Here is a 25,661-nt window from a genome sequence, read left to right as displayed (position 1 = left end):
ACCCAGGATTGGGGCAACAAACCTTGGCAAAGTCAAGCCCACGCGGTGGAGTCAAGATGGCGTCTGGAGTGGACCAGGAGGGTCCGGGGTGCTCCTCTTTTGGAAGGGAGCAAGGGCCAGTCTGGAGCAACCAGACCAGCGGTGAAATCGTCGTGGTACGTCGTCAGGAGGGCCACTAGCCAGCAGGCAAGTGACCGGACAACGTGGTGAGCAGCAAAGAGCAGAAGGGCCCCACGCAGATCTCATGGATGCTGGGGGGCTGGACTTTGGTGCTGGAGCTGCTCAGGGTTAGGGCTTCTCAAACCCCAAAGCACTCACTCGAGGATCCCTCGGCGGTCGTGCTGGTTAAGCGTCGTGCAGTTTTGAAGATGGCCGGTCCCTCTGGTCTCGTCGCACCCGCGAATCTCAGCTGGGCTGATGATGCAGGTAGAGGTCACAGATGCCAGGGAATCCGGGTCTCGTCGAGCTGGGCAGTCTTGATCCGGAGGATGGACTTACAACAAACCGCGATGCTTAGATGGTGCCTGCGGGTGCAGGGTGGCTACTCCTTAGCCACAAGGGAGAGTCTTCAGAAAAAGTCAAGAGTTCCTTTCGTGGAAAGTAGTTCAAGATTCAGAATTATCTAATTTGGGAAGGGGGCCTGCTCCTACCTTTATTCTAAAAAAAGGGGCTGGCACGCGACTAGGTCCTGCCCAGGGGTGGGGCCAGGAGGGGGGTGGTTACACCCATCTCCCTTGTCCGGTCGTTCCCCAGCTCAGGGGCTGGTGTGCCCCTGGAACTGGTTTAAGCCGGCATATGCACAGTGAGCACCGGGGTGCCACTTGCAGTCACCTTCCTCTCAGCCTTGCCTACCTGGGATACACAAAACCCTGTCTGGGATGGTGCTAGCACCTCCCCTGACAGGAAACCCTTTGTCCAAGCTCTCCTCGCTGGAAGGACTCCCAGCAGCAGGAGGTCAGACTTGTGTCTGTGGTGGCAGCATCCATTTTGTGATGCTGAGGCTCGAGTTAACTGGAACCGGGGTTCACAGTTACATACATGTCGTGTCCCTCTAGACGGGTGGAATGCTAACCCCGTCGCCAGAATTGGCGAGGGGTTAGTATTCCAATTCGTATGACACCTTACTCGACATGTTTTGATAAAGCGATACCAAAGTTGGCAAATAACCGCGAGGATTATAATGCACTTAAGAGTATATGGTACGCGTTATCATGGAACAGCTATTAGGACTTGGTTCCGCAAGCTGCAAACGGGCTCAGCTCATGCCAGAGCACCATCTCACATAATTCCAAGCACTCTGCCTTCAGGATTGATAAGGCCTGCCATAGGAGTGACTGATAGGAATACATGTGTCCATTTTAGGGTTAGATATAGGAATACTATATCTAAAGCAAAGGGTGATTACACCACCTTGCCCCAGCTGTCATGCAGCCAGTTGTGTCAGATTTGGATGGCCAGCCAGGGGTGGCATAATACATGCTGCAGCCCCTGGTAGGCCCTGGGTACACCTATGCCCTGGATACCTAAGGTATACTGTACTGGGACTGATAACGGGGCCCAGTACCAATTGGTAAATGCACCTAAGGTACATGTGTGTCAATTTAGAGAGAGAACAGCTAGGCTGTGGGTCTGATTAGCAGGCCCACAGCCAGGGAAAGTCGTAAACCAGTGAAGCAAAAAGCAAAAATCTGGGGTGATCATAGGATTGCAGATCCTACTCTCCTACAGACACATAATTACACACAACATAATTACACTCTACTCAATGCAACATACACTCCAAATACCACTCAGTGCCACATAATTACATGCCACATAATTACACCCTAATGAATGCAACACACACTCCACACAATACCACTCAGTGCCACATAATTATATGCTACATATTACACTGCGCTCAACGCAACATACACTCCAAATACCACTCAGTGCCACATAATTACATGCCACATAATTACACTACACTCAACACAACATACACTCCAAATACCACTCAGTGCCACATAATTACACACCTCATAATAACACTCTACTGAATGCAACACACACTCCACACAATACCACTCAGTGCCTTATAATTATATGCTACATAATTACAATGCAACATACACTCCAAACAATAACACTCAGTGCCACAAAATTACACGCCACACAATTACTCTACTGAGTACAACATACACTCATAATACAACTCAGTGCCACATAATTACATGCCAAATGATTACGCTGCACTTAATGCAACATACACTCCAAATAAGACTCCATGCAACATAATTATATGCTACATATTTACACTGTGCTCAACGCAACATACACTCCAAATACCACTCAGTGCCACATAAGTACACGCCACATAATTACTATCTATCTATCTATCTATCTATCTATCTATCTATCTATCTATCTATCTATCTATCTATCTATCTATCTATCTATCTATCTATCTATCGCCCCACACTCTATCACCCCTCACTCTATCAATCTATCTATCGCCCCTCACTCTATTAATCTATCTATCGCCCCTCACTCTATCTATCTATCGCCCCTCACTCTATCTATCTATCGCCCTCACTCTATCTATCTATCTATCACATCACCACAGTATCACTCAGCACCACCAGAGCATCACTCAGGGGCACCACAACATCACTATACGGTACCACAGCATCACTGAACGCCACAGCATTATGTGTTGCCACCACAACATCACTCAGCGCCACCACAGCATAAATCTGTGCAACCATTCAACAACAACTGGTTCAAATATGTTCTATCAATGTTTCAAGCTTTATTACGAATGTCACAAAAAGATGTTAATTTTTCACTTCTGTTCTTGGATTTTCGTCACAACGAAATACACTGAACATAATCTTCACAAAAGTTATTAACAAAACTTTAAGCTATTGCCATTATAAATTACAATAACTTTTATTTAAGTATTAATTATTTAAAAAAATGAAAAGCCATTGTTATTTGTAATATCAATACATCTAAGTCACGTAAATAAAACACATATTGCATTACAAATGCTATAGGTGTCACATTTGCGAAAGTTATAACTATTGGCATTGTAAATGACAAAGCTATTAATTTTGCGATATTTTTTGCTATTCTAAAAACCAGCAAATAAATAAAAAATGTGTCATTTACAATACCAATAGCTCAAACTTTCCTAATGCGAGACCTATTGCATTGCAAATGCTTGTTTCATTTGGAACCCAACTTGATTTGTCCTTATTTTCCTGCATTACCCCTAGGTTTAAATAAATATTGCATCCCCTCAATCCTGTTGTAGTAGGTTATGTTCTTCTTGATGTTTGGAGAAGCTCTGCTACACCAGCACAGAAAGATGTCTCACAAGGAATAGGATTCTAGATGTCTCCAGGTTTCCTCAAGGCTAGGAAACAGGTTACGATTCAAGACTGGGACATGCTGCTGTGACCTGTACTAGAAGAAGTTATCCTGACCAGACCATGGGGAGAAGCTGACCCTCGTAGAGCTCTCAAGCTTTAAGTACCATGCATCAGTAGCTCATCCAGTCCAGTTTTGTTTGCATTCTGTAATTTGAAGTCTTGTTGAGCAAATTTTATAGAGGTATAAACTTCCTAGGAAGCAAAGAAAAGCCTGGGTCGGACGTGGTACTGATGCGTTGATCTGGGAAACTGGACAACTTCACCCCTGGCCAGATGGACAAGGAGCATTGCTCATCTCACTGTGGCAAAAGTGTGCCACTATGACTATCGGCACTCTTGCCACCCAAACATTTTTCCTTAACCTCCCATTCAGGAGATGGAATCTTTGGTACTTTTAGGGAGCCTACAATGGTTTCTTGTCCCTTTCCATTGCCAGTAGTTCCCATGCTTTCAACTTTGACGTTGGAGTCTCCCCTTGACCTGTGCCATTGCCCTTTGCTTGTTTTACCTTTTTCTTCAGTTTAAGGATAATGTAAGTGCCATTGGTACATTTGTAACGTGTGAGATCACAAGAGTTACAAGCTTTTCACTGAATGCACAATTGGTGTAATCTGTTTGTGTGTGTGGATTGATGCATGGTTTTGCTACTGCTGCATTTTCAACCATGGTTGTTTGAAATCCTACCATAGGAATAGGAGAATGGACTACAATTGCCATTGGTACATTTGTAACGTGTGAGATCACAGGAGTTACAAGCTTTTCACTGAATGCACAATTGGTGGAATCTGTTGGTGGGTGTGGATTGATGCATGATTTTGCTACTGCTGCATTTTCAACCATGGTTGTTTGAAATCCTACCATAGGAATAGGATAATGGACTACAATGCATGTGCGGGTGGTTGCATCCAGAGAGTAGTAGTTTAAATCCTCTGCGCACAAAGATTGGATTATGTTTTCATTGATGAATGGCAGTCTTTCCTGCCTTGTTTCTGTGATTCCAGTTTTGTATCCTAGAGGAATAGCTTTATAACACTGAGCCATTCTCCATTCCTAGCTAGGTCTAGGTTTCCATAATGCAGAGTATCAAGGTTGTTGTCCGTCACTAAGTGGTTGCCATGATACCTGCTTTTATAGTGTGCTCTTGCATTGAAGAGGGTGGATCTCTCAGTGCCTGTGAAGAAAGCCTTTTGTTATTGTAAGCGTGCAGTGAAGGTGAGGTGGAATATGTCTGTAAGGGAGGAAGAAATCTGAGAGGTTGAGATAGGAGTAAAGGAACAGAGGGGGTGGCAAAGACACTGATCTGCGGGTCTCTAGTTGGCACAGGTAGTTACTTGTGACAAATAGGGACCCATGCCTCCCTACCACAGGGGTGTCTGATATGAAGAAAAGGGAAGGTTTAGGGACTGGCAGTGGGTGCACTCGCCCAGTCAGCATGGCAGTACCAGACTGCACACATGCTCTGCAATGGCAGGCCTTAGACACAGTTTTACAGGCCGCTCTGTGGGTGGCACAACCAGTGCTGCAAGCCCACCAGCAGCATTTGGATTTACAAGCCCTGGGCTCACTCATTGCACTGTACTAGGGTCTGACAAGTAAACCAAACAAGCCAATCATGGAATCACTAATTCATACAGCAATTTACAATAGGGAGAGCATATGCACTTTAGCACTGATCAGCAGTGGTAAAGTGGTAAAACCAACAAATACAGGTCAGACAAAATAAGGGAGGATGGCAAAAAGTTCAGGGATGACCCTGCAAAAAGGGCCAAGCCCAACAGAAGGGTATGTTGGATAAGGTAGGTATTGAAAGGTAATTACAAGGAGAGAAGAAAGACGTAACATACGTGATGATAAGGGTAGAGGGAGGAGATGCGTAAGGAAAAAGACAAGGATGGTAAGATAAACTGATAAGGGAACATTGTGATGTTGAGGGATGAGCTGTGCGAGAGACCAAGGTTGTTTGAAGAAGATGTAGGGGGATGCAAATAATGCTTTGAGGTGTGAGAACCTTACTAATGAATAAAGTCATGTTGAGAATGGGAGAAGTATCTGACAGTTGTGGGGAGTTGAGCATTGAAGCATACCGTGGGCATTGTGTGGGAGAGGAGAATGAGTATGAAGGTTGGTGAAGGGTGTAAAATGAGAGGGAAGAAAAGGAGGTTATGATACGTGAGGTAGAGATATGGGTAGAATGGCATTTTGAAAGTAGAGAAGGCAATGTAAAGAAATGTCCAACTATTTCTAAGAGCACCTCCCTCTGAAATCACTTTAAGCATTCCACACATGGGTTTTAATCACGCGTGCTTCATAGAGTGTGGCCTGTATGTATAAGTAAGGTATGTTGGTTGGGGAAGGCCTAATAGGGTGTGGTGCATTGTTTCCTTTTTCTTTGTATTTCTGAGCATGGTTTAGTATATTGGCAAGCAATGCATCCTTGTGCACTCGCTGAAATCTTTATGTTCCATTTAGGGAATCATGCTGGCTGTTATGAAAAAATTGACCTTCGACGAAGAATATAATTTTGAAAATGAGGTAAGTTGTTAATCATTTTCTTTTATGTATTTTTCACAAATGTAGACTCCACTTTTAAGGGCGCACATTTTACAATGAACAGGGAAAAGGTGAAAGGGAGTAGTGGCTGGAGATCTTTCTCACAAGGATGTCACCTGGATTTAGAACCTGACTCAGCCTATTGAATATCAAAATAATGCTCGTGAGTTTAAGTGGTATTACAGACTTAAAATTAAATGTAGTCTTTTGGTGGAAGAACTAATTTAATTGATAATACCCAACATTTCTCATTGCTTGGTTTCTGTGATTTTCTTTTGAGCATAGTGACTTTGTAGTAATTATCCCAATGCTTTATTGCAGAAATAGCGTAATTCAAGACATTACAAATCTCAATATTTTGTTAGTGTTCCTTTTAATTTGTATTTTCACAACTGAACCTCTAAGCACTAATTGCAGCAGCAATCATGTATATTGCATCATAGAGTTTTGGTCAGATCGATTACTGTTGGGATGCACTGCTTGTAAGTATTTGTTTTGAATCACTCAGAGTTCCAGGCAGTGTACAATATTTTCCCAAAGGGAAAATGAACACAATATAAGCCCTGAGAAATTACCCCAGTTTTGCATAGTTTGATTGGAATTCCAAGTCGATAGCAGGCTGAGTTGTGATATCTTCCAGCTTCTGCTTCACCCTTTGGCTTCAACACTTAAACACTCCAGCCCATCCAATAGAGTGAGGAGCTGAGGGGCAACTTACTGAAATGCTTTGTCGCCATGGGAGCCAGCCATATCTGCCTGCATAGAAAACGGTACTCCGAAATCTGGAGGCTAGAAACCAGGATGCCACAGAAGCAAGGGTGGTATATTTTCAGTGTAAGGCCTAAATAACAAATGCGGGCTTTCAAACTACACTGTCATGCACCCTCAAATGGTACCATTTTCGTCTCCTCATACTCCATTAAACCACTTTAATATCAATGTGTTGCTGCACCCACTTCCTTCCCGCACTTATGCACCACATCTACAACTCTGCTTCCCCCAATTTACCCTGCGTTACTCCCGATACCTCTTGCTATCGTCTCCTCCCATTTCTTTTTACTAATAGCTTCCCTTCTCAGCATAATTAACTTATCCCTGTAACATCATTTTTCCCCCCACACCTATTTAACCCCATTTCACCTAAATGCCCATCTACCTTTCCTAACTTTACGACTCACAGTGTACAACTCATGAAACTGTGTTTAATTCTATCTGTAGACTTACTCACTCCTTCCATTTACTGCTAACCCATGAGCCCGCAACTTTATAACTCAAAAATACATTTCCACATTCTTCTCATTCAGAAACACCTTACCCCATCACACTCGTCCCAAAAGCAATATCTCGCTTCCCTCAACTTCTTTGAGGACTGAGCCGTGGACCACAGCACCACCGAACAAAACATCTACACCCCACACTCTATCCACATTTTACCAGTCACTGCCATTGCACTCCCCTATCACACACTAGAACGATCCAGTACACAATGATGTGGCCTGCTTCTTACTCTGCACAGACTATTCTGTGCAGAAGAAGAAGCAGGGCACATCGCAATGATGTGAGAAAGTGCGATCTTTTTTGCATGGTATGCCCCCACTTTTTGCTGAATTGCTGATGTGCTTTGACGGAGTGTGCCCTGGGCTCCTGACAATCAGGTGCCCAGGGCCTGTGTTCCTTCCCTAAAACTGTATTGAAGCTAAAACCCAATTGGCATCTCTGGCGAGGTGCTAGGTCTCCTCCCCAAGGATGGGCAGGGGAAAGCTTCAAAGGAATGCCCCCTTTGTGAGCTTCTCCAGGCCACTTGCTGTGCTCAGAAACTGGCCCCCAGCAGTTCTGACCCGCACTCTGGCGGGGAAACCCTACGCGAGGAAGACCCCAATGACGCCTGCAGCCTCAGAATCAGGGACCCCTCCAACCGCGACCAGCAGAGGGTAAGATTTCCCGACGTCAAAAGACACCCCTGCACCCGACGCCCCACGGCCCCCTGTGCCCTGATCTGGGGTGCCTACCTATCCTCCAAGATCCCAACTTACCCCTTGAAATGTTGGTCACTCCTGAAGATCCTCTGTCCCCGAGCCTGCAGCCTTTGTCCACTTTCCAAGATCTCCATTGAATAACATTGAGCGCCCGACGGCTCAATAGCACCCTGCACCCTGCACCCAGCCGCCCGAGTGCCCCTGGCAGTGCAACCTTTGTCCTAACCTACTTCCCCATTTTCCCTGAGCAAGTGACCAGGAGCCCAGCTCCCAAAGCCACGTGGCCTGCTTGCCAGCTGCCACCAACCGAAGGCCGCCTCCTCTCATTGGATAACATTGGGCCCAACTACCTCTGCACCCGGGTCCCCCTGTGCCGCTGAGGGTGTACAAACTGTACCTACCTGACCCTGGGAGACCCCTGAGCCTATACCCAGAACCATACCTCTGCCAGTCGAGTACTTACCTAAAAGCCAATAGCTCACTTTTCTTCCATGAGCTAACATTGACTGGTTTCACTTGGAAATTCATCTAAGTGTGGAGTTTTGGAACTTTAAAATTTTCATCTAAAATTAGCCGAACAACGAATTCCGATTTTCTCACCTGTTATCTAGAGAGACCTCAGTGCTGCATCTTGTAGCTCAGTACTGACCCTGAAAAGTCATTCTAACCGTACTTACCAGTAACTTGAGTTTCCTTCCATAGGATATCATTGCCTGCTTTTTGCTGAAAAAATTTCTCTGTGTCGTTTTTTGAAACTTACAAATAGTCTTTAAAAACCGTGACAACGATAAAACCGTAATAACTTGCCTGTTTTAAATAGATGTCCCAGTGCTGAACCTAGGAGCCCAGCACTGGATTACAAAAGTAACGTAAACAGACTTAACCTGCAAACTGAATTTCCTTCTATAGAATAACATTGGTAATTTCATCCAGAAACGTTTGTGTCAACTTTTAAAGTACAATAATATTCCTTATAAATCACTACTGTAACCAAAACGCTTTTAATTAACTGTTTATAGTACATGACCCGGGACTGCAGCTAGGATCCAGTCCTGTTGATAGAAAAGTAATCTACAAAGTAATTAATTGCATATAACTAGAAATTCCCATTGAGCTCAATCTTGCATTGTGTTTGAAATTGTGTTGCCTATTGCAACAAACTGTAACTATTGTATTCAAGAATCTATTGCCTATTTGAAAAGTATTTAAGTAAAGTAATCCATTCTGCGAAAGTATATTTTGATACCTTGTTTTTTCTAAAATAAAACAACTATATCTTTTGATACAAAACAATTGGCCTAGAGTTCAGTTCTTGAGTGTGTGAGACCATTTGCTGACTGAGTGGGTGCAACAAATGCTTTACACTGTCCTCTGATACTGCCTTACTGCTCGACAAAGCTACCACTTTAGAGAGTAAGGTTATATAACTTTAGCCTCTGCAAAACCTCTGGGGACTGTGGTCTCTGTACACACTCTACCTTACTTTGGTCAAGTATATACAGAGTCACTTTCTTACAAATGACGGATACTAAACCCCACCCGTCTCATCAGGTAGACCCTTGCGCTCCGACATGTTTTTACCAGTGCACTTGTAAATACAGTCCAAATAGTTTTCCAGGCCCCTGGCAAGCATAGGAATGAGTCAACTTAGCAACACAGGCAGGAAAGACTGACAGGCTGTGACCTCTGCATCTCCCACAACTTAACAGGAGACCCTGCGTATTGAATAACACTTATTTCTGTCAGAGACTGCCAGGAATATGTTAATTGTTAGTGAGCTCTGGAACCCCTTTCCCCAAACGATGGACACACACAATATCTTACTATATGTTTTAAAAGGCTTTATTAGATATTAAAGCCCAGTTTTGGAGCAGATAATATAAACACGTGTTATTTCAAAAATACAACTAATGGTGAAATTAAAAAAAACAATACATGTAAATATGAGAAATAAATGGCACCTTATCAGATGGTGACCTTTAAATCAGTACTACTACAGATGTAGTCAACAGAAATAGAGTAGAAGTGAATTGGATAATCTGAACCGTAGCATCCGTGGTACTTGTAGGTGTCAGGATAGGAAGGCGATGTAGCCTTCCATTATCATTCTGCCTTCCACTTGCAAATATGATAAGATCATGAAATCAAGTTATTGATGTAATAAATCTTGATCAGTATCTCTCCCTTCGTAGTCACTAAGTAATGGCTACATTAGTACCAAAAGTGCCCGAGACGAGTTTTCCATTGCCCTTTTTACACACACAACTTTTGTCATCACTTAAACAATGTTTCCAGCCTGCAGTATTCCTTCCAAAAGCCAGGCAAGAATTTGTCTTTGTTTTTTCATGCTTTGACTTAGAAGGTGTCAGATAGCACCAGCTCATGCCAGTATGTGACCTTCAAGAAGGTTGCTTGTAGCTTCAATTCTTCATTAGAATCCTGGAGATTGTCTTTCGTAAAAATGCCCATGCATCCGGCTTATATAGAATGTCTTAGCATTATTAATGGAAAAACAGGCCTCGTGTCCTGTGATGTAAGGTGTGATAAAGGAACGTGAACATCTTCTGCACATTTACCTAAATACACTCTGAAATGAAATGAATGAATGAAATGAAATTTGATTTGTAGGGCGCATAGCTGCCCGAAAGCGTCCCAGCGCTTGCTTAGGGAACACGTCCTGGTATTCCCCTGCGAGATAACCCATTACTGGGCACCCCCAAGGTGAAAGCCAGGCATCCCGCTGCGAGGGGCCGTTTTGGAGATTAAGCAAGCTATTGCCCAGAGTTACAGAGTGGGACTCCATGATTGGAATAGGCACCGAGGCGAGAATTGTCAGGTCCAGGGTAATTTGAGCCCAAGACCCGCCGAGGAATTGAACCCTGGTTCGGGCCAGACCTCTGCATCAGGGTCTGCCGCTCCAACCACTAGAGCCACACTTCTCACTTCTCCACTTCTGGGGACACTCTGCTTTATAAACCAGACTATGAACCATTACACACACTCTAGCCCACACACAGGCTCTCTTCTCTTTCTCCTCCGTTATTGTCCGTCAGTGTCACTCTGTCCAGTTCTTTGCCTTAAGATACCAGACCAGAATTGGGCTAATAAATGTATAATGACTGTCTGGTCTGGACATATTCCTCCTCTACCTGGTCATAGGACAGAAGCTTGTTTATGTATACTACTAGATACGGGAACTTTAGTGACAGCAAACTGTGCTGCTGCAAGAAGCAGCAGCTAAGGTAATAAAGAACCATTGTCAGCTGCAAGGTGCCTTGGGCCATTTCCAGTTCACACCAGGAATTGGAGTTGTGCTGTTTCCGAGGGATTTTGGGATTATTCGAGGACCCCTGAGCACTACCTTTTTCCTAACTTGTTAGTAGAGTTTTGTTTATTAAAGGCTGTGTTCCTGCCAAGTATTTGTGACAGTTGCTCAAGACACTTTTCCTTTATATTCTGTGGTGTGTGCACTGTTATAGTGCATTTTCCATCTTGAGGGAAAGAACGAGCACAGCTCAATATGTTGCCATTACATTTGGTCACAGTGTTTTGCACAGGGATGTTTCCAAGTGTCAAGATTTATTTAGGCATCCTAAGTTCCCATGTTATTTTGACATGGAAATGGTAGGAATGAAAGTTGAACTTGGTTATCCTGGGCAGTGTCTATATCAGTGTGCAGGCTCGCAACAGATTCATTCTCCTGTTTTTGCTGAAACTGCACCATCTGCCTCTCACACGAGGGAACTACTACCTGTACCTGTATTATCTACAGCTAATAGACTAATTCATACTCTTGAAGTTAGACTTCGTACGTTTTAGATTATCACAATATAAACCTAAGAACAGGAGTGCTGTGGGTAGTTTTTATGGGAGGACATTGATTCTCAGGGCATCACGATGCACAGTGATCTTTGTTGCCACAATATCTTACCTAAACGTTTAGAAACAAAATTGTTCTAGATTGAGACATTGCTGAGAGATCCGCTGCAAACCTGCTAACCACTACGCAGCACAGCAACATGCAGTGCACAGTGAGTGCGAGTTAAACCATGCTTCCAAAATAGGAGTGGAAGTAGGGTCTACTGGACCAGGGACCTTGTAAATCTCTGCAACTACATATTATGTGGCCAAGCATGGACCGGGTGGGTCATACTGTGGGCATCCATCATAGAATAGTGCGGGAGGGTCTGCATTTATTCTCTTTGAAACCAGAGGGCACCGAGCCAGTAACAGGGAAGTGTAAATCAGTATTTTCTTGTCTCTACCAAATAAACGAATACTCTCTTTGGTGGTGTTTTATCAGTTATAATTGTTTTTAATTGAAAAATGGAAACACTAATCATATTATATAATGAGTTAAAAAAATGAAATGATGCATTTTTTATGTATAAATGAATGCTAAAAGAGATCAAAAGCAGGAAAAATGTAAAGCACATGACTGCTCCTCCGGCACCTCTTGCTCACTGACTCCCATGAACTTTACATTTTACATGCTACAACACACCAGCATTCAACTTAATTTGAACACCAATACACAATTCTCTTCCACAAACTTCACAATCAAACTCTGAGCCATCCCCATCCTACTACAAAGACCCCACCAAATATCTAATAAGCCTGTTTAAACAGGACAGTTACTCCCATGTAAGTCACAATCTCAACACGTTTTTTTCATCTATTCTGCTTACTAATTCACCTTCTCACAGACAAGTTGAAGTTCTCGTTTAACATTCAGGATACATCAACTGAGACCATGAATGGGTGATAGATAGATGCTGTCCCTAAATCTTCCTTTCCTCAAAAAAACTTAAACTACTTACATTGTCTGCTCATGAATGCTTATCCATCGAGCAAAACGTTGTAAAATGTTTTCATTTACTACTTGCAACAGAGCAGGACATGTTATTCCTCACATATATGTGGTTAAGAAAAGATAGGGCACAAATATTTCACAATGCTACATCTCACTGATATTGAGCCATTACCCGCAGCCGCAAAGCGAAGAAGGGAGGTGGAATTACTGTTGTCAAGGACACGATAACAGTAAACCTAGAAAGAGGATGTGACAGTGGAAGGCTGTAAAGCCCTTCTTACTAAAGGCAACCTCTTCCCTACTTTCGCCTGCTGCTTCCTCCTTTTCTACAGACCTCCACCCTACAATGAAGCTTTCACATTTCCATTCTTGTGCACAATATTAGACCTGCGAATCAAACTTTTTAATCTGTGTATTCCTGGGAATTTAATTATGTGAATCAACAAGGCAAACATACCTCAACCACATCCCATCATATAAACTTTGATGACGCACAACCTGCAACATACTAGATGTCATTTTCTTCAATTCAGGACTAATCACTATTAACAAACACTCCTGTGACATGAACGATCATCACGTGATTTCATTTTCACGCAGGAGCCTGCAAAAAATATCAACATTATTTCACTACAGTGCATCTTTGTTAAGACTTTGGAATAAATTAAACAAAACAAAGCAACAAAAAAAAGAAAGTTAATTGAACGAATTACGAGTTAAAACAGATAAAAAGGCAAATCTCAACATTTTAATTGACCTGGTATAAATCCAAGAACACTTGCAATACAATCTATTCACACTGCCACAACAGAATGTACTCGAATACATAAAAATGCCAAACAAATCACTAATCTAGCAAATGCCCTTTCAAGAAAGCAAGCTGTCCCATGGTTATTCAACAAACAAACGGGCTCCCTGTCATACTCTTGTCCGCCACCAAGTTTTAAAAATAATTTTCTATCAATAGCTATGGTAACAACCTAAATACACGTTTTTGTGGAGCAACAACTTGGGTGTGTGTATTTATGTATATATATTTATAATATCTACTGTTTGAGAAAAAGAACCTACACATACAGAACTCTAACAATTACAGACCAAACTCCAATAGACCTTTCCTTGGCAGGCCTAATAAAAAAGCTTAATGTTCGAGCATGTGAGCTGTAGATCACATGCTTTGCATACTCCTGCCATCTAGTGTTGGGTCCGGATGATTGCAGTTTGTTTTTCTTAGAAGAAGTCTTTCCAATCACGAGGTAGGCGACTCCTTTTTTCGGTGATAACGCGCATGGGCATCAACACCATTGTTAGATTGTTTTTTTCCGCCATCGGGTTTGGATGTGATTTGCTGCGCTCCAGTTCAACACCATTTTCTCGGGTTCCCCTAGGCGCGCAATCCACTTACCATAAACAGTATTGCATTCGATCGCTTTTCCCATTCTCTGCGCATTGTATCGACTCAAAAAATTTATTTTGCTCGGAAACTTCGTGGAAGGCTCTCAGTAGTTCCTCATTAAAAAATGCATCTGTCTCCTCACACAGAGCCATGGAAAAATGAAACATCCAGATCCCAAAGATCTCAACCTAGCGACCTGGCACCTGAAATCATAGAGTTTGGCTACCTTAACCTTTCACCAGACTGCATGCACATCATTAAAGAGGTCAGAAGGCCTACTACAAGGACTTGCTACGCAGCTAAATGGAAGCGGTTTGTTATATATTGTAATAGCAACCATATCAATCCCTAGATGATTCTATTCAAAATATCATTTGTTACTTACTACACTTGCAGCAGTCAGGATTAGCTTACACATCCATACACTTGCATCTTGCTGCAATAGCTGCATACCTTAAAAAAAGACAGCACCTTACCATTTTCAGAGTACCCGTTATCAAGGCTTTTATGGAAGTACTCAAAAGAGTTATTCCACCAAGACTTCCATCTGCCCCAGTGTGTATTCTAAACATTGTTCTTACCAGACTAATGGGTCTACCCTTTGAGCTATTGCACACATGTGAAATGTAATTTCTCACTTGGAAAGTTGCTTTCCTCATTGCTATTACATCACTGACGAGAGTGGATGAGCTTCAGGCACTAACCATAGAGGAACCATTTTGTCAAGTCCACCAGAACAAAGTGGTCCTGCGCACCAATCCCAAATTCCTAACAATATGGTATCTGCCTTCCACATCAATCAATCTGTTTAGTTGCCTGTGTTCTTTCCTCAACCAGATTCAGTGGCAGAACGAGCTCTACACACGTTAGATGTTAAACGAGCATTATTGTATTATATAGAAAGAACAAAACCATTTAGTAAAACGAAACCACTTTTTGTTGCTTTTGCTCCACCACGCAAAAGCAATCCTATTTCTAAATCGGGTATTGCTCGATGGATAGATAAATGCATTCAAACATGCCATGCAAAAAGGACTTTACCAATACCCCTGGAGCACATTCCACCCGCGAAATAGAGGCTGTTATGGCTTTCTTAGGAAACATCCCCATAGCTGACATCTGTAAAGCTTGCAGCATGGTCTACACCGCACACATTCACCAAGCACTATTGCGTAGATGTGTTAGCCAGACAACAGGCTAATATAGGCCAAGCAGTACTTAAGACGCTCCTTCTGACAACTGCAACAGCTACAGGTTAGCCACCGCTTTGGGAGAATACTGCTGTATAGGCTGTACAAAGCATGTGATGTACAGCTCACATGCCTCAAACTATGTTACTTACCCAGTAGGCTTCTGTTCTTGGCATGTAGAGCTATAGATTCACATGCGCCAACCCCATTTGTACTTCTTACCAAAAGTGCATAAGGATGCCTCCACCCCGCCCGGTCGACCGATCGTCTCCGGGTGCGACTCAATCTTCGAACCAGTGTCTAAATTCGTAGATGTCTTTCTAAAACCATTTCTATCAGACGTTCCTTCACACCTACGAGACACAATGGAATTCATAATCAAAGTGGAAGGGTTTCAATTCGACCCAACAACCCAGATTCTTGCAACAATGGACGTGACGTCCTTATATACGCAAATTCCCCAACAAGATGGCCTGGAAGCTATGGAGATCTATCTGGAAAAAAGACCTCGTCCACATAGAATACCAACGGATTTGATTCTACGCCTCGCATCTTTGGATTTGAAGAGAAATTTCTTTAAGTTTGAGGATGAGTTATTCCTCCAGGTCAAAGGGACCACGATGGGCTGTCCTTTTGCTCCCGAAATGGCCGTGCTGTATATGGCCCAATATGAAGACAAGTACATATATAAGAACAATCCATACAATGCACACATAAAACAATGGCTAAGGTACATTGATGACGTGTGGTGCATCTGGGAAGGATCATCAATGGCCTTGGAGGAATTCCATCAATGCTTAAATAATCGTAGCCCTGATATTAAATTCAGCTTGACATATGATTGCAAATCTCTGTCGTTCCTGGATGTGGAATTAAACATACACTGGAGGGCCTGATGTCCTCTTTGCACCTCAAGAAAACAGACAAAAACAACGCTTTGCATTACCGGAGTTACCATTGGAGAAACTTGAAAAACAATCTCCCCTACGGACAATTCCTTAGGGTGAGGCGCAATTGCTCAAGGGTAGAAGATTTCGAGACACATGGCAAAGCTCTATGCCAAAAGCTGCAAGAAAGAGGATACCCACGTAAACTTGTCAAGCACTCGATGAAAAGAGCACGTTGGACCCCGAGAGAACATCTACTGGAAAAGAAACATAAATCGCCCACCGAACGGATGGTGTGCGTCTCCACATTTGGCCCTCATACACAACCAGTGCAGAAAATTATTCGAAACCATTGGCACTTGGTGGAAGATGCCGTCCTCCAGGTTGGCAAACCCCTGTTCGCACTAAAGAAGAACCGCAGCATAGGGCAACAAATTATCACGACATGCCCTCCAATTAAGAAAGACACCCAGAGCACTCTCTTTGGGCTCAGCCCAGTCAAAGGACACCACAAATGTGGAACATGTTAGGTATGCGACACTGCTGTAGAAGGTACACTGTTTACTGATGGCAAAAGATACTGGAGGCACGACCAATTTACAAATTGTAAATAAAAAAACGTGGTATATGCCATTGTATGCCCTTGCCAGCTAATCTATATCGGCAAAACAACTCAGGAAGTGCGCCAACGGATCATTCAACATCGTTCCAGGCTGAAGAATAAAGTCCTGACTGCCCCGCTAGTGGCTCACTTTTTGGAAAAGAATCACGGTCCGAATGAGTTCAAATGGACAATTCTGTCATCCATTAAAATTGCCGTAGGTGACCCTGATCTACAATTGTCACAGAAGGAGGCATTCTTGATTATGATTTAACACAACACTCAATGGATTGAATGAACTTTCCGAATTGAGTAACCTAAGATAACTGCGTCTTGTGTATTGGGATCATCGTTTTGGAACAAGTACGCGTACAGGTCACGGTGCAAATTCCAAATTGCTCAAAACAAACCGGTTGAGAACACGGAGATGAAAAAGCTTTGGGCAGATGCAGGAAATGCACTACAAGTACCAAGTGCCCCAGCAACTTGCTAACGATAGATGGGCTCCTTTAAAGATTTCAAAAAACGTACACGCATTGAGACGGGTGCCGACGTCCCACGCAAAGCTGCCAGCAGTTCAGTGAATCGAGTGAAAACAGATGGAGCGCAAGTAAGCAAACAACTAGCTTTTAAGACCCAGGTTGCAACATGACGAAGTTGGGAAGACAAGCTTTCTAAACACCTGCATTTTGTCACGCTTACAGACCCGGTGGATATGATCGTTAATGGACCCTTCCCTGGACTATTCTGACTAAACATGGATAGACTCCCTTTAGAAGTTTAAGGTATGTGAAAAAACCTCTCCGCTCCCTAGTAGAGTTGAGCGTTGGAAATACACCTTCAGAAAGGGTGACTAAATCCATGTCTAACTGTTGTCCACTGCACCGGGCACCTTAAAAAATCACGACCGATCGAGATTAGACCACAAAAACGACCGCGAGGTAGGACTATTAATCACGTATATGTATTCTTGTTAGCTGAGTCACTTAACACAACACTGTAGCGACTTTTGCCATTTGTTTCTTTGTACACTTGCAGAATCTCATTTGCCTCCACAAGAAGCTACACAGTCGCCCCAGCAAGACTTTTTATCAGGTACATTCAGCTCAAGTTTAAGGGTGTGCGAGTCAGATCGAGACAACAAATATATCAGTCTTCTTACACCAATCATGTATTTATTTGTATGTTCCACAGTACAGGCCACTTTCCAGTCCATATAATGAGGAGAAACCCTGGGTTCGAAACGCGTTAACTCTGTGTTGGAAAAGGATTCAGGAAGGGAGTCTCAGGACTTTAATTCGAGACATTGTCTACCTGAGATTTGACCTTTGAACTAAAAAGTTTCCAGCACAGTCAAACAAGCAGGCCAGCAAAAAAGAAGTGAACGGCCCCTTGTTTGTTTCTATGTTATCAGGACTGGTGCCCCGTGCATTGAATGAATAGAGGCATTGTTTCTTTTTCATGTATATGGTGTTTTTGTAAATATGTCTCACTTAATACTGTTTGTAAATTATGAGTTTGCAGTATCGTACTTCATGTGAATTTTGTTATTTGAGTATTCTTGATGTTTGGACAGATGTAAATGTTTTTTTCAAAATTCATGAAATAAGTTAAAATCACTAAATGAAGTGTGCTTGCTTAGGATTTTCTGGCTAAGTGGGGTATAATTGTATTCTAAATAATCTAACTGGCCATCTGTTTTGTTGTTCTAATTAGAGTGGTCTAGGCCAGTTAGCATACGGACCCAAGCCTTTTTTTGGTTTCACTGTATAGGCTGTACAAAGCATGTGATGTACAGCTCACATGCCTCGAACTATGTTACTTACCCAGTAGGCTTCTGTTCTTGGCATGTAGAGCTATAGATTCACATGCGCCCACCCGCCTCCCCAGGTACCTATACCTGATGCAGTTCCTTACTTATATACATATGCATGGACATCTTTATTCACCACTTACTAACTCCATTCTCACCTTCTGCGGGAAAACAATCTAACAATGGAGTTGATGCCCATGCGCACTATCACCAAAAGGAGGAGTCCCTACCTCGTGACTGGAAAGACGACTTCGAAGAAAAACAAACTGCAAACATCCGGACCCAACAATAGATGGCAGGAGTATGCAAAGCATGTGAATCTACAGCTCTACATGCCAATAACAGATGCCTACTGGATAAGTAGCATTTTCCTTCTATAGATCCCACATTCATGGAAGAAAAACAGCTACTGTTGAACCGCCAAACAGGTTTCTTTCCAGGAAGAGACACTGAATCATCTCTAATTGTAATTTGGGAGGAGGAGTTAAAAACAGTCCATAAGAACTGTCAATTTGCATTACTACTGCTGGATTTTTCAGCAACTTGTGACCCAGTACACCATCACACCCTAATTCTTAGGCTCAAAGAAATCTGCATGGACAGCATCCTTCTTGCCTGCATTTCCACTTACTTACACTCAGTTACCTGATTTATATCCTCCCTTTGCCATAGAATCATTACAGCATAAAACAGAAGTCCCAAAAGGATCTGTCATCTCATCTACTTTTCAACATTTTCATGGAAGTGTTATCCAGTATAATCAACAGTTTCTAATTTACCTCCTACAACTATGCCCGCGAAACACAGATTACTCTAGATTTGAGAAACTCTAAGGACTTAAGAAAAGCAGCTGCCTCATAGACATGGCAGTGGATGACATGCACTTACCTTAAATTAAATGCTTCAAAAACTGAAATACTGATCTGGGTTGAATGGAAGAAATCTGGATCCGATATCCTTCTGGCCAGAGGAATTGGGACCTTCACCAAAAATAGCTCATGAAGTACAAAATCAAGTCTGGGAATCATCATGTACTTTGCATTCTCCATAAACACTGAAGTGAACAAACCGTCTAAATCTACTTTTTACATGATCAAAAATACTTCGATGTATGTTTCCACATCTTGGCTTTCCTCAAAAAGTCCAAGCAACAACATCACTCATCTTAAAACTAGATGACCCTTCTCAACTATAAGAAAGGTGTGGAGAATACAAAACTCTAAGGTATACAAAAGTGAAGGATGGAATGCTTGAATTAATCTTAGCCATTGGTAATTACTCGGGCTGCATCCCAGTCAGTCATATTTTTGCACACCATGTCACCTAGATTTGGACCCAGTCATATGACAATCAGTCTTGACCCTGCTTTAATACACTACACAACTCGGCATCAAGACTTCTGTTACATGCAAAGAGATGAACTTGCATCTTTTCTGTTCTGAATGCTCTTTGCTGACTTTCCAGTTGCAACATGATCTTTTTTAAAGCTATTATATATCATCCACAAGGTGGTATATGGTGAAGGTGCTAAATGCCTGCAATCAAGTTTCATTTGGAAGTGTGAGAGGAGGATCTTCCAGCATAAAGAGGTGCAGGTGGATGGACTTATACATTTACTGTATCTTAACGTTCTATAGTTAAAATCCTCTTGTGGATTTCAGAGACGAGACACGTTGCTGAGAGAAGAGAAAGCTTTTAAATGGCTTATTGGCTATGATGATTCAAGTCCTAATTGAATTCTTTGGCTCTTTCTATAGACATGAATTAGTACTTTTACACCCTTTATCAGATCACCAACCTGAAGAGTCTCAAGAATCAGATTAATCCATAATATTTACAATTAAAGAGGTTTTCATTCATCTATATTGGTGTACTCAATGACAACAGTGACTCCTGGATAGTCTATTTCTTACTACATGAGGATAATTGACTCTGCTGCTTTACTCTAAACATACCAACAAATTCAACAAAGTATTAAAAAATAAAGACTACCATCTACTGTGCTTACCGATTGTGCTATCTGAAAGAGACACGTTAGTGATAGATTCCTTACCTTAGAATACCCCCAGGCGTCAGACTGGATCCGGAAACCTTTGCGTAGCAGTACCCTTGCTCGTCGGTAGGCGTCGTCTGCGGCTCCGCGTCCGTCGTCGGCGTCGTGGGCGCCGTGATGACGTCGTCGGAGTACTTAGACGCCGCCTCCGCGTGCTGACGTCAGTTCTTTTTTTTTTCCACGCCAGCCAGCGCAGATCTGGAAAAAGCAGTAACCCTAGTCAATTTTTGACTAACTTTTTGGGATAATTTTTGATAACTTCTCGAAGTCTTGCGACTCTGATCGGTGCCGTAGTGATGCCTGGTTTCAAGCACTGCGAGGATTGCGACCGCACGATGTCGGTCACGGATCCTCACCACCTGTGCCTAACTTGTCTAGGCGACGACCACGACGACCAGGCCTGCTCCGACTGCCGGGCCCTCTCTTCGAAAGCCAGGCGGGAGCGGTCCCGCAGGCGACTCGAACTCCGGCAGTCGGCCCCGCACCGCGTGACGTCCCGGTCCCACGGGAGGTCAAGGGACAGGTCGCGGGGACAGAGCCACCACAGCTCCGGGAGTCGCCATCACTCCTCCGGGTCGAAGTCGTCGTCCGGTAAGAAGCACAGGAAGTCGAAGAGGAGTCATCGCTCTTCTGACTCCCCCCGACGCTCGAGCGATGCGGCCGGGGGTTCGGGTGACACCGCCCACGCGGCTCCTTCGGAGTCGCGGGCGTCGCGACCCGCCCCACGCCCTCCGGTCCCTGGGCGAGAAGCGACGCCGGAGGAGATCGAGCGCTTCCTCATGGCCATGAGGTCCCTCTCTCCTCCGACGGGCTCCCCGGCGCCTTCGGGCCCAGCGGACCCTTCTGGGGCCCCTAGCGGGTCAGGGGCTTCGGCCCCGACGCCGTCGGGTGCTTCGGCCCCGACGCCGCCGGCGCCTTCGGCCCGGTGCCGCAGGACCCCACGTTCCTGGCGCCGCATGGCCCGGCGCCGCAAGGTCAAGCGGTCCCGGCGCCGCTGGCGTCTTCGGGCCTGGTGTCGCGGGACCCCACTGGACCTTCTTCGGGCTCTGGATCGTCACCGGTGGACCTTACGACCCCCCCCGGCGTCGGTCCGTCTGGTGTCACCCCCGGCGCCGTCCTCGGGCGCCGCCGGCCCGATGCCTCCCTTGCTCCTGTTCCGGCGTCGGAACGGCTTTCGACGCCGTATGGAGATTTTCACTTCCACGAACAGGCCCCATTATTATTATTATTATTATTATTATTATTATTATTATTATTGGGACATTTGTAGAGCGCTGCGTTACGCACACCGGCGTGTCCACGATTGATTGACAACCCTGAGTATCAGGAGATGGGTGATGAGGAGGGTTGGGAGGGGTCTGAGGACCCTCTGACCAAGAAGTGTCAGTCTCATGAGGACTGGGCAGGAGACCTTGGGGAGGCCAGTGGCCTGGACACCTCTCCAGACACTGGTTTTGTCTCCCCTCCTACCGTGGCTTCGGAGGAGGGGCAACGTATAGTGTGGTGTTGACGAGGGCTGCCAAGGCCTTGGGCCTTGAGCTCCCCGTCGCGGCCGTGAGGACTAACCACCTCACTGAGGTCCTTAAACTGCAGTCCAGCTCGGCTGAGCCTCTGTTGCCCTTTAATGTGGCCTTGACGGACGTTCTTTTGGGCACTTGGTCCAGGCCCGCTACGGGTTCGCCCGTAAATAGGAACGTGGCCAGACGCCACCGCCCTGCCCCGGGCAACCCATGTTTCCTGCCCACCCACCCCACCCCCGAGAGTCTGGTCATCCAGGCCTCCAATTCCCAGACCGCATTCCCGTCGGCTCTGCCGGACAGGGAATCCAAGAGGTATGAGAATTATGGAAAGAAAATATTCTCCTCCCTTAGTTTGGGACTGCGGACTTCCAACACCGCATGCCTCTTGGGCCACTACACCCACTCTCTGTGGGAGACGGTTGCGGTAGTGCTGCCAGAGTGTCCGTTGGAGGTACGGGCCAAACTCGGCCAAGCCCTTGTGGAGGGCCGAGATGCAGCCAAATATTCTATCCGGTGTGGGCTGGATACCACCGACTCGCTAGGCAGAGCGATGGCAACAACGGTGGCGGTGAGACGTCACGCCTGGCTGAGATCCGCAAACTTTTCGGCAGATGTCCAAAACACGCTGATGGACATGACGTTCAATGGCCTTCGCCTTTTTGGCGACAAGGCAGACCATGTGCTTGAGCGCTTTAAAGACTCCAGGGCTACGGCCAAGTCCTTGGGCCTCTCGGCCCGCGCCAGCAAATGGGTGCCTTTCGCTCCTTTCGTGGCCAAGGAAAGGGCGCCCCCACACGTGCTTCCAGCCACACACCGCAGACTAACATCCAGCGCGGTGGCGGCCCTGCAAATCGCCGTGGAGGCAGTCGGGGACAACGGCGAGGCCAGTCCACACCTTCCCCCTTAGAATCCGCCTCTAAACCCTCCTAGTCCGTGCTTCTCGGCCCATGTGACGCCAGTGGGGGGCAGGGTTTGCCATCACCACTCTCACTGGCGCACTGTCACTTCGGACAGGTGGGCGCTGCAGATCGTCCGGAGTGGCTACTCCCTCCCCTTCGAGACGACCCCTCAAGCCATGCCACCGCAATACCACCGCGTATCGGGGGATCACTTGCGGCTTCTGCAGGAGGAAGTTTCGGCCCTCTTGGCCAAGGGGGCCATCGAGCGCGTTCCTGGGCCAGAAGTAGGACGTGGTTGCTACTCCCACTACTTTCTGGTACCCAAGAAGGGCAAAGGGGGCCTACGCCCTATCTTGGACCTACGGAACGTCAACGGCTTCCTCCGGAACGAGAAGTTCAAGATGCTGACTCTGGCTCAGGTCTTAGCTGCCCTGGACCCAGGAGTCTGGATGGTAGCGTTGGACTTGCAGGACGCCTATTTCCACATCCCCGACCTGCCGGCCCACCGACATTACCTGCGGTTCACAGTAGGCCACGAGCACTTTCAGTTTATCGTGCTCCCCTTCGGCCTTACCAGCGCCCCACGGGTGTTCACGAAGGTGATGGCGCTGGTCGCAGCTCATCTGCGCCGGTTAGGGGGCTCAGTCTTCCCCTACCTCGACGACTGGTTGTTAAAGGCGGGCTCGCCCCAAGACAATCGTCAACCACCTCCAGACAACGGCAGACCTCTTGCACCAGCTGGGGTTCTCCATCAATGTGCCGAAGTCACACCTGTGCCCCTCTCAGAAGCTCCTTTTCATCGGAGCGGTTCTCGACTCGGCGCAGTTTCGGGTTTACCTACCCGAGCAGCAGGTTCGGGATATACAGGCTCTGATTCCAATCTTCCAGCCTTTATCCCGGGTTTCGGTCAGGTTGACGCTGTGGCTTCTGGGGCTGATGGCTTCCTGCATCCTTCTGGTGCATCACGCCCGGTGGCGGATGCGGGCTCTGCAGTGGGACCTGAAGTTTCAGTGGGCCCAGCGTCAGGGCAACCTGTCCGACCATGTCCTGATCTCGGAGGGCACTGCGAGACAGCTGCAGTGGTGGCTCACGGACCGCGATTGGGTCAGCGGCAGATCCCTCTCCCTTCCCCAACCGGAGCACGTAGTTGTGACGGACGCGTCCCTCCAGGGCTGGGGAGGCCACATGGGAGAGGCGGAGATCAGAGGCCTCTGGTCTCCGGCGGAGTCCCGGCTCCATATCAACCTTTTGGAGCTGCGGGCGATTCGTCTAGCACTGAAGGCATTCCTCCCCTCTGTCCGGGGGAGTGTAGTGCAGGGGTTCACGGCCAACACCACCGCCATATGGTACTGCAACAAACAGGGCAGGGTGGGGTCGTGGACCCTCTGCCAGGAGGCTCTGCGCCTCTGGCAATGGCTGGAACATCAGGGTGTGACTCAGGTGGTTCAACACCTGCCAGGTTCTCTGAACGCCAGGGAGGACGAGCTCAGCCGCCGGTGCATGATGGATCACGAATGGCGTCTGCACTCGGACGTGGCGCAAGGTCTCTTTCTGCAGTGGGGAGAGCCTTGGTTAGATCTATTCGCCACCAAAGAGAACGCGCAATGTCATCAGTTCTGCACGTTGGAATTTCCAAGGCGGCGCTCCCTCGGAGACACTTTTCGTCGCGAGTGGAGTTGCGGTCTGTTGTACGCCTTTCCGCCTATACCACTTCTGCCGAGAGTGCTGAAGAAGATCAGGCGCGACAGGGCACAAGTAATCCTTGTGGCTCCGGACTGGGCACGAAGGTACTGGTATCCCGAGCTACTCAGTATGTCAGTCGATCCCCCGGTTCGTCTGCCTCTTCGAGAGGACCTTCTGTCGCAGCAGCAGGGGAAGGTCCTCCACCCGAACCTGTCCAGTCTCCACCTCCATGCTTGGAGATTGAGCGGCGACAGTTGAGGCCATTTGACTTGCCTCCTGAAGTTTGTAACATCATTCTGGCAGCCAGGCGTCCCTCCACAAAGTCGGTATACGCCTGTAGGTGGAACAGATTTGTGGCATGGTGCACAGCAAAGGCTGTGGGTCCCCTCAATGCCCCACTTTCTGAGGTTCTTCTCTTTCTTCTCTCTCTTGCCCAGCAGGGCTCTGCTCTGGGCACTATCAAGGGCTACCTTTCTGCTCTTTCAGTGTTTTTGAGGCTGCCTGATCAACCTTCTTTATTCAAGTCCCCTATCGTTAATCGATTCCTGAAAGGCATCACGCATACGTACATCCTGTGCCCTTTGTGATGCCTCAGTGAGACTTGAACTTGGTTCTTACATTTCTGATGTGCGCTCCCTTCGAGCCCCTTCACAACTGTCCTCTTCGCCTTCTTACTTTGAAGACTGCCTTCCTGGTAGCCATCACCTCTGCCAGGAGAGTGAGTGAGCTCCTGGCTCTATCTTGTAACCCTCCCTTCCTTTCAGTCCATCCGGACAAGGTTGTGTTACGGACAAGGCCCTCCTTCCTACCCAAGGTAGTCACGGCCTTCCACATTGGGCAATCTATCACCCTGCCCACCTTCTT

General features: G+C 45.9%; 1 protein-coding gene across 1 annotated transcript in view; it reads left to right on the top strand.

Annotated features, from left to right (window-relative positions):
* The window catches only part of XPOT (exportin for tRNA), a 566,463-nt gene that overhangs the window by 235,738 nt on the left and 305,064 nt on the right, over nt 1-25,661 (top strand). The window contains exon 11 of the mRNA XM_086919056.1: nt 5,886-5,948. Within this exon, the coding sequence (XP_086775182.1) occupies nt 5,886-5,948 (63 nt within the window). The remainder of the gene's footprint in view (nt 1-5,885; nt 5,949-25,661) is intronic.

This window comes from Lissotriton vulgaris, chromosome 1_1 (assembly GCF_964263255.1).
Source record: "Lissotriton vulgaris chromosome 1_1, aLisVul1.2, whole genome shotgun sequence".
Classification (NCBI taxonomy): Eukaryota; Metazoa; Chordata; class Amphibia; order Caudata; family Salamandridae; genus Lissotriton; species Lissotriton vulgaris.
The sequence above is the reverse complement of the archived record's forward strand: the minus strand, read 5'-3'. Positions and strand labels throughout refer to the sequence as shown.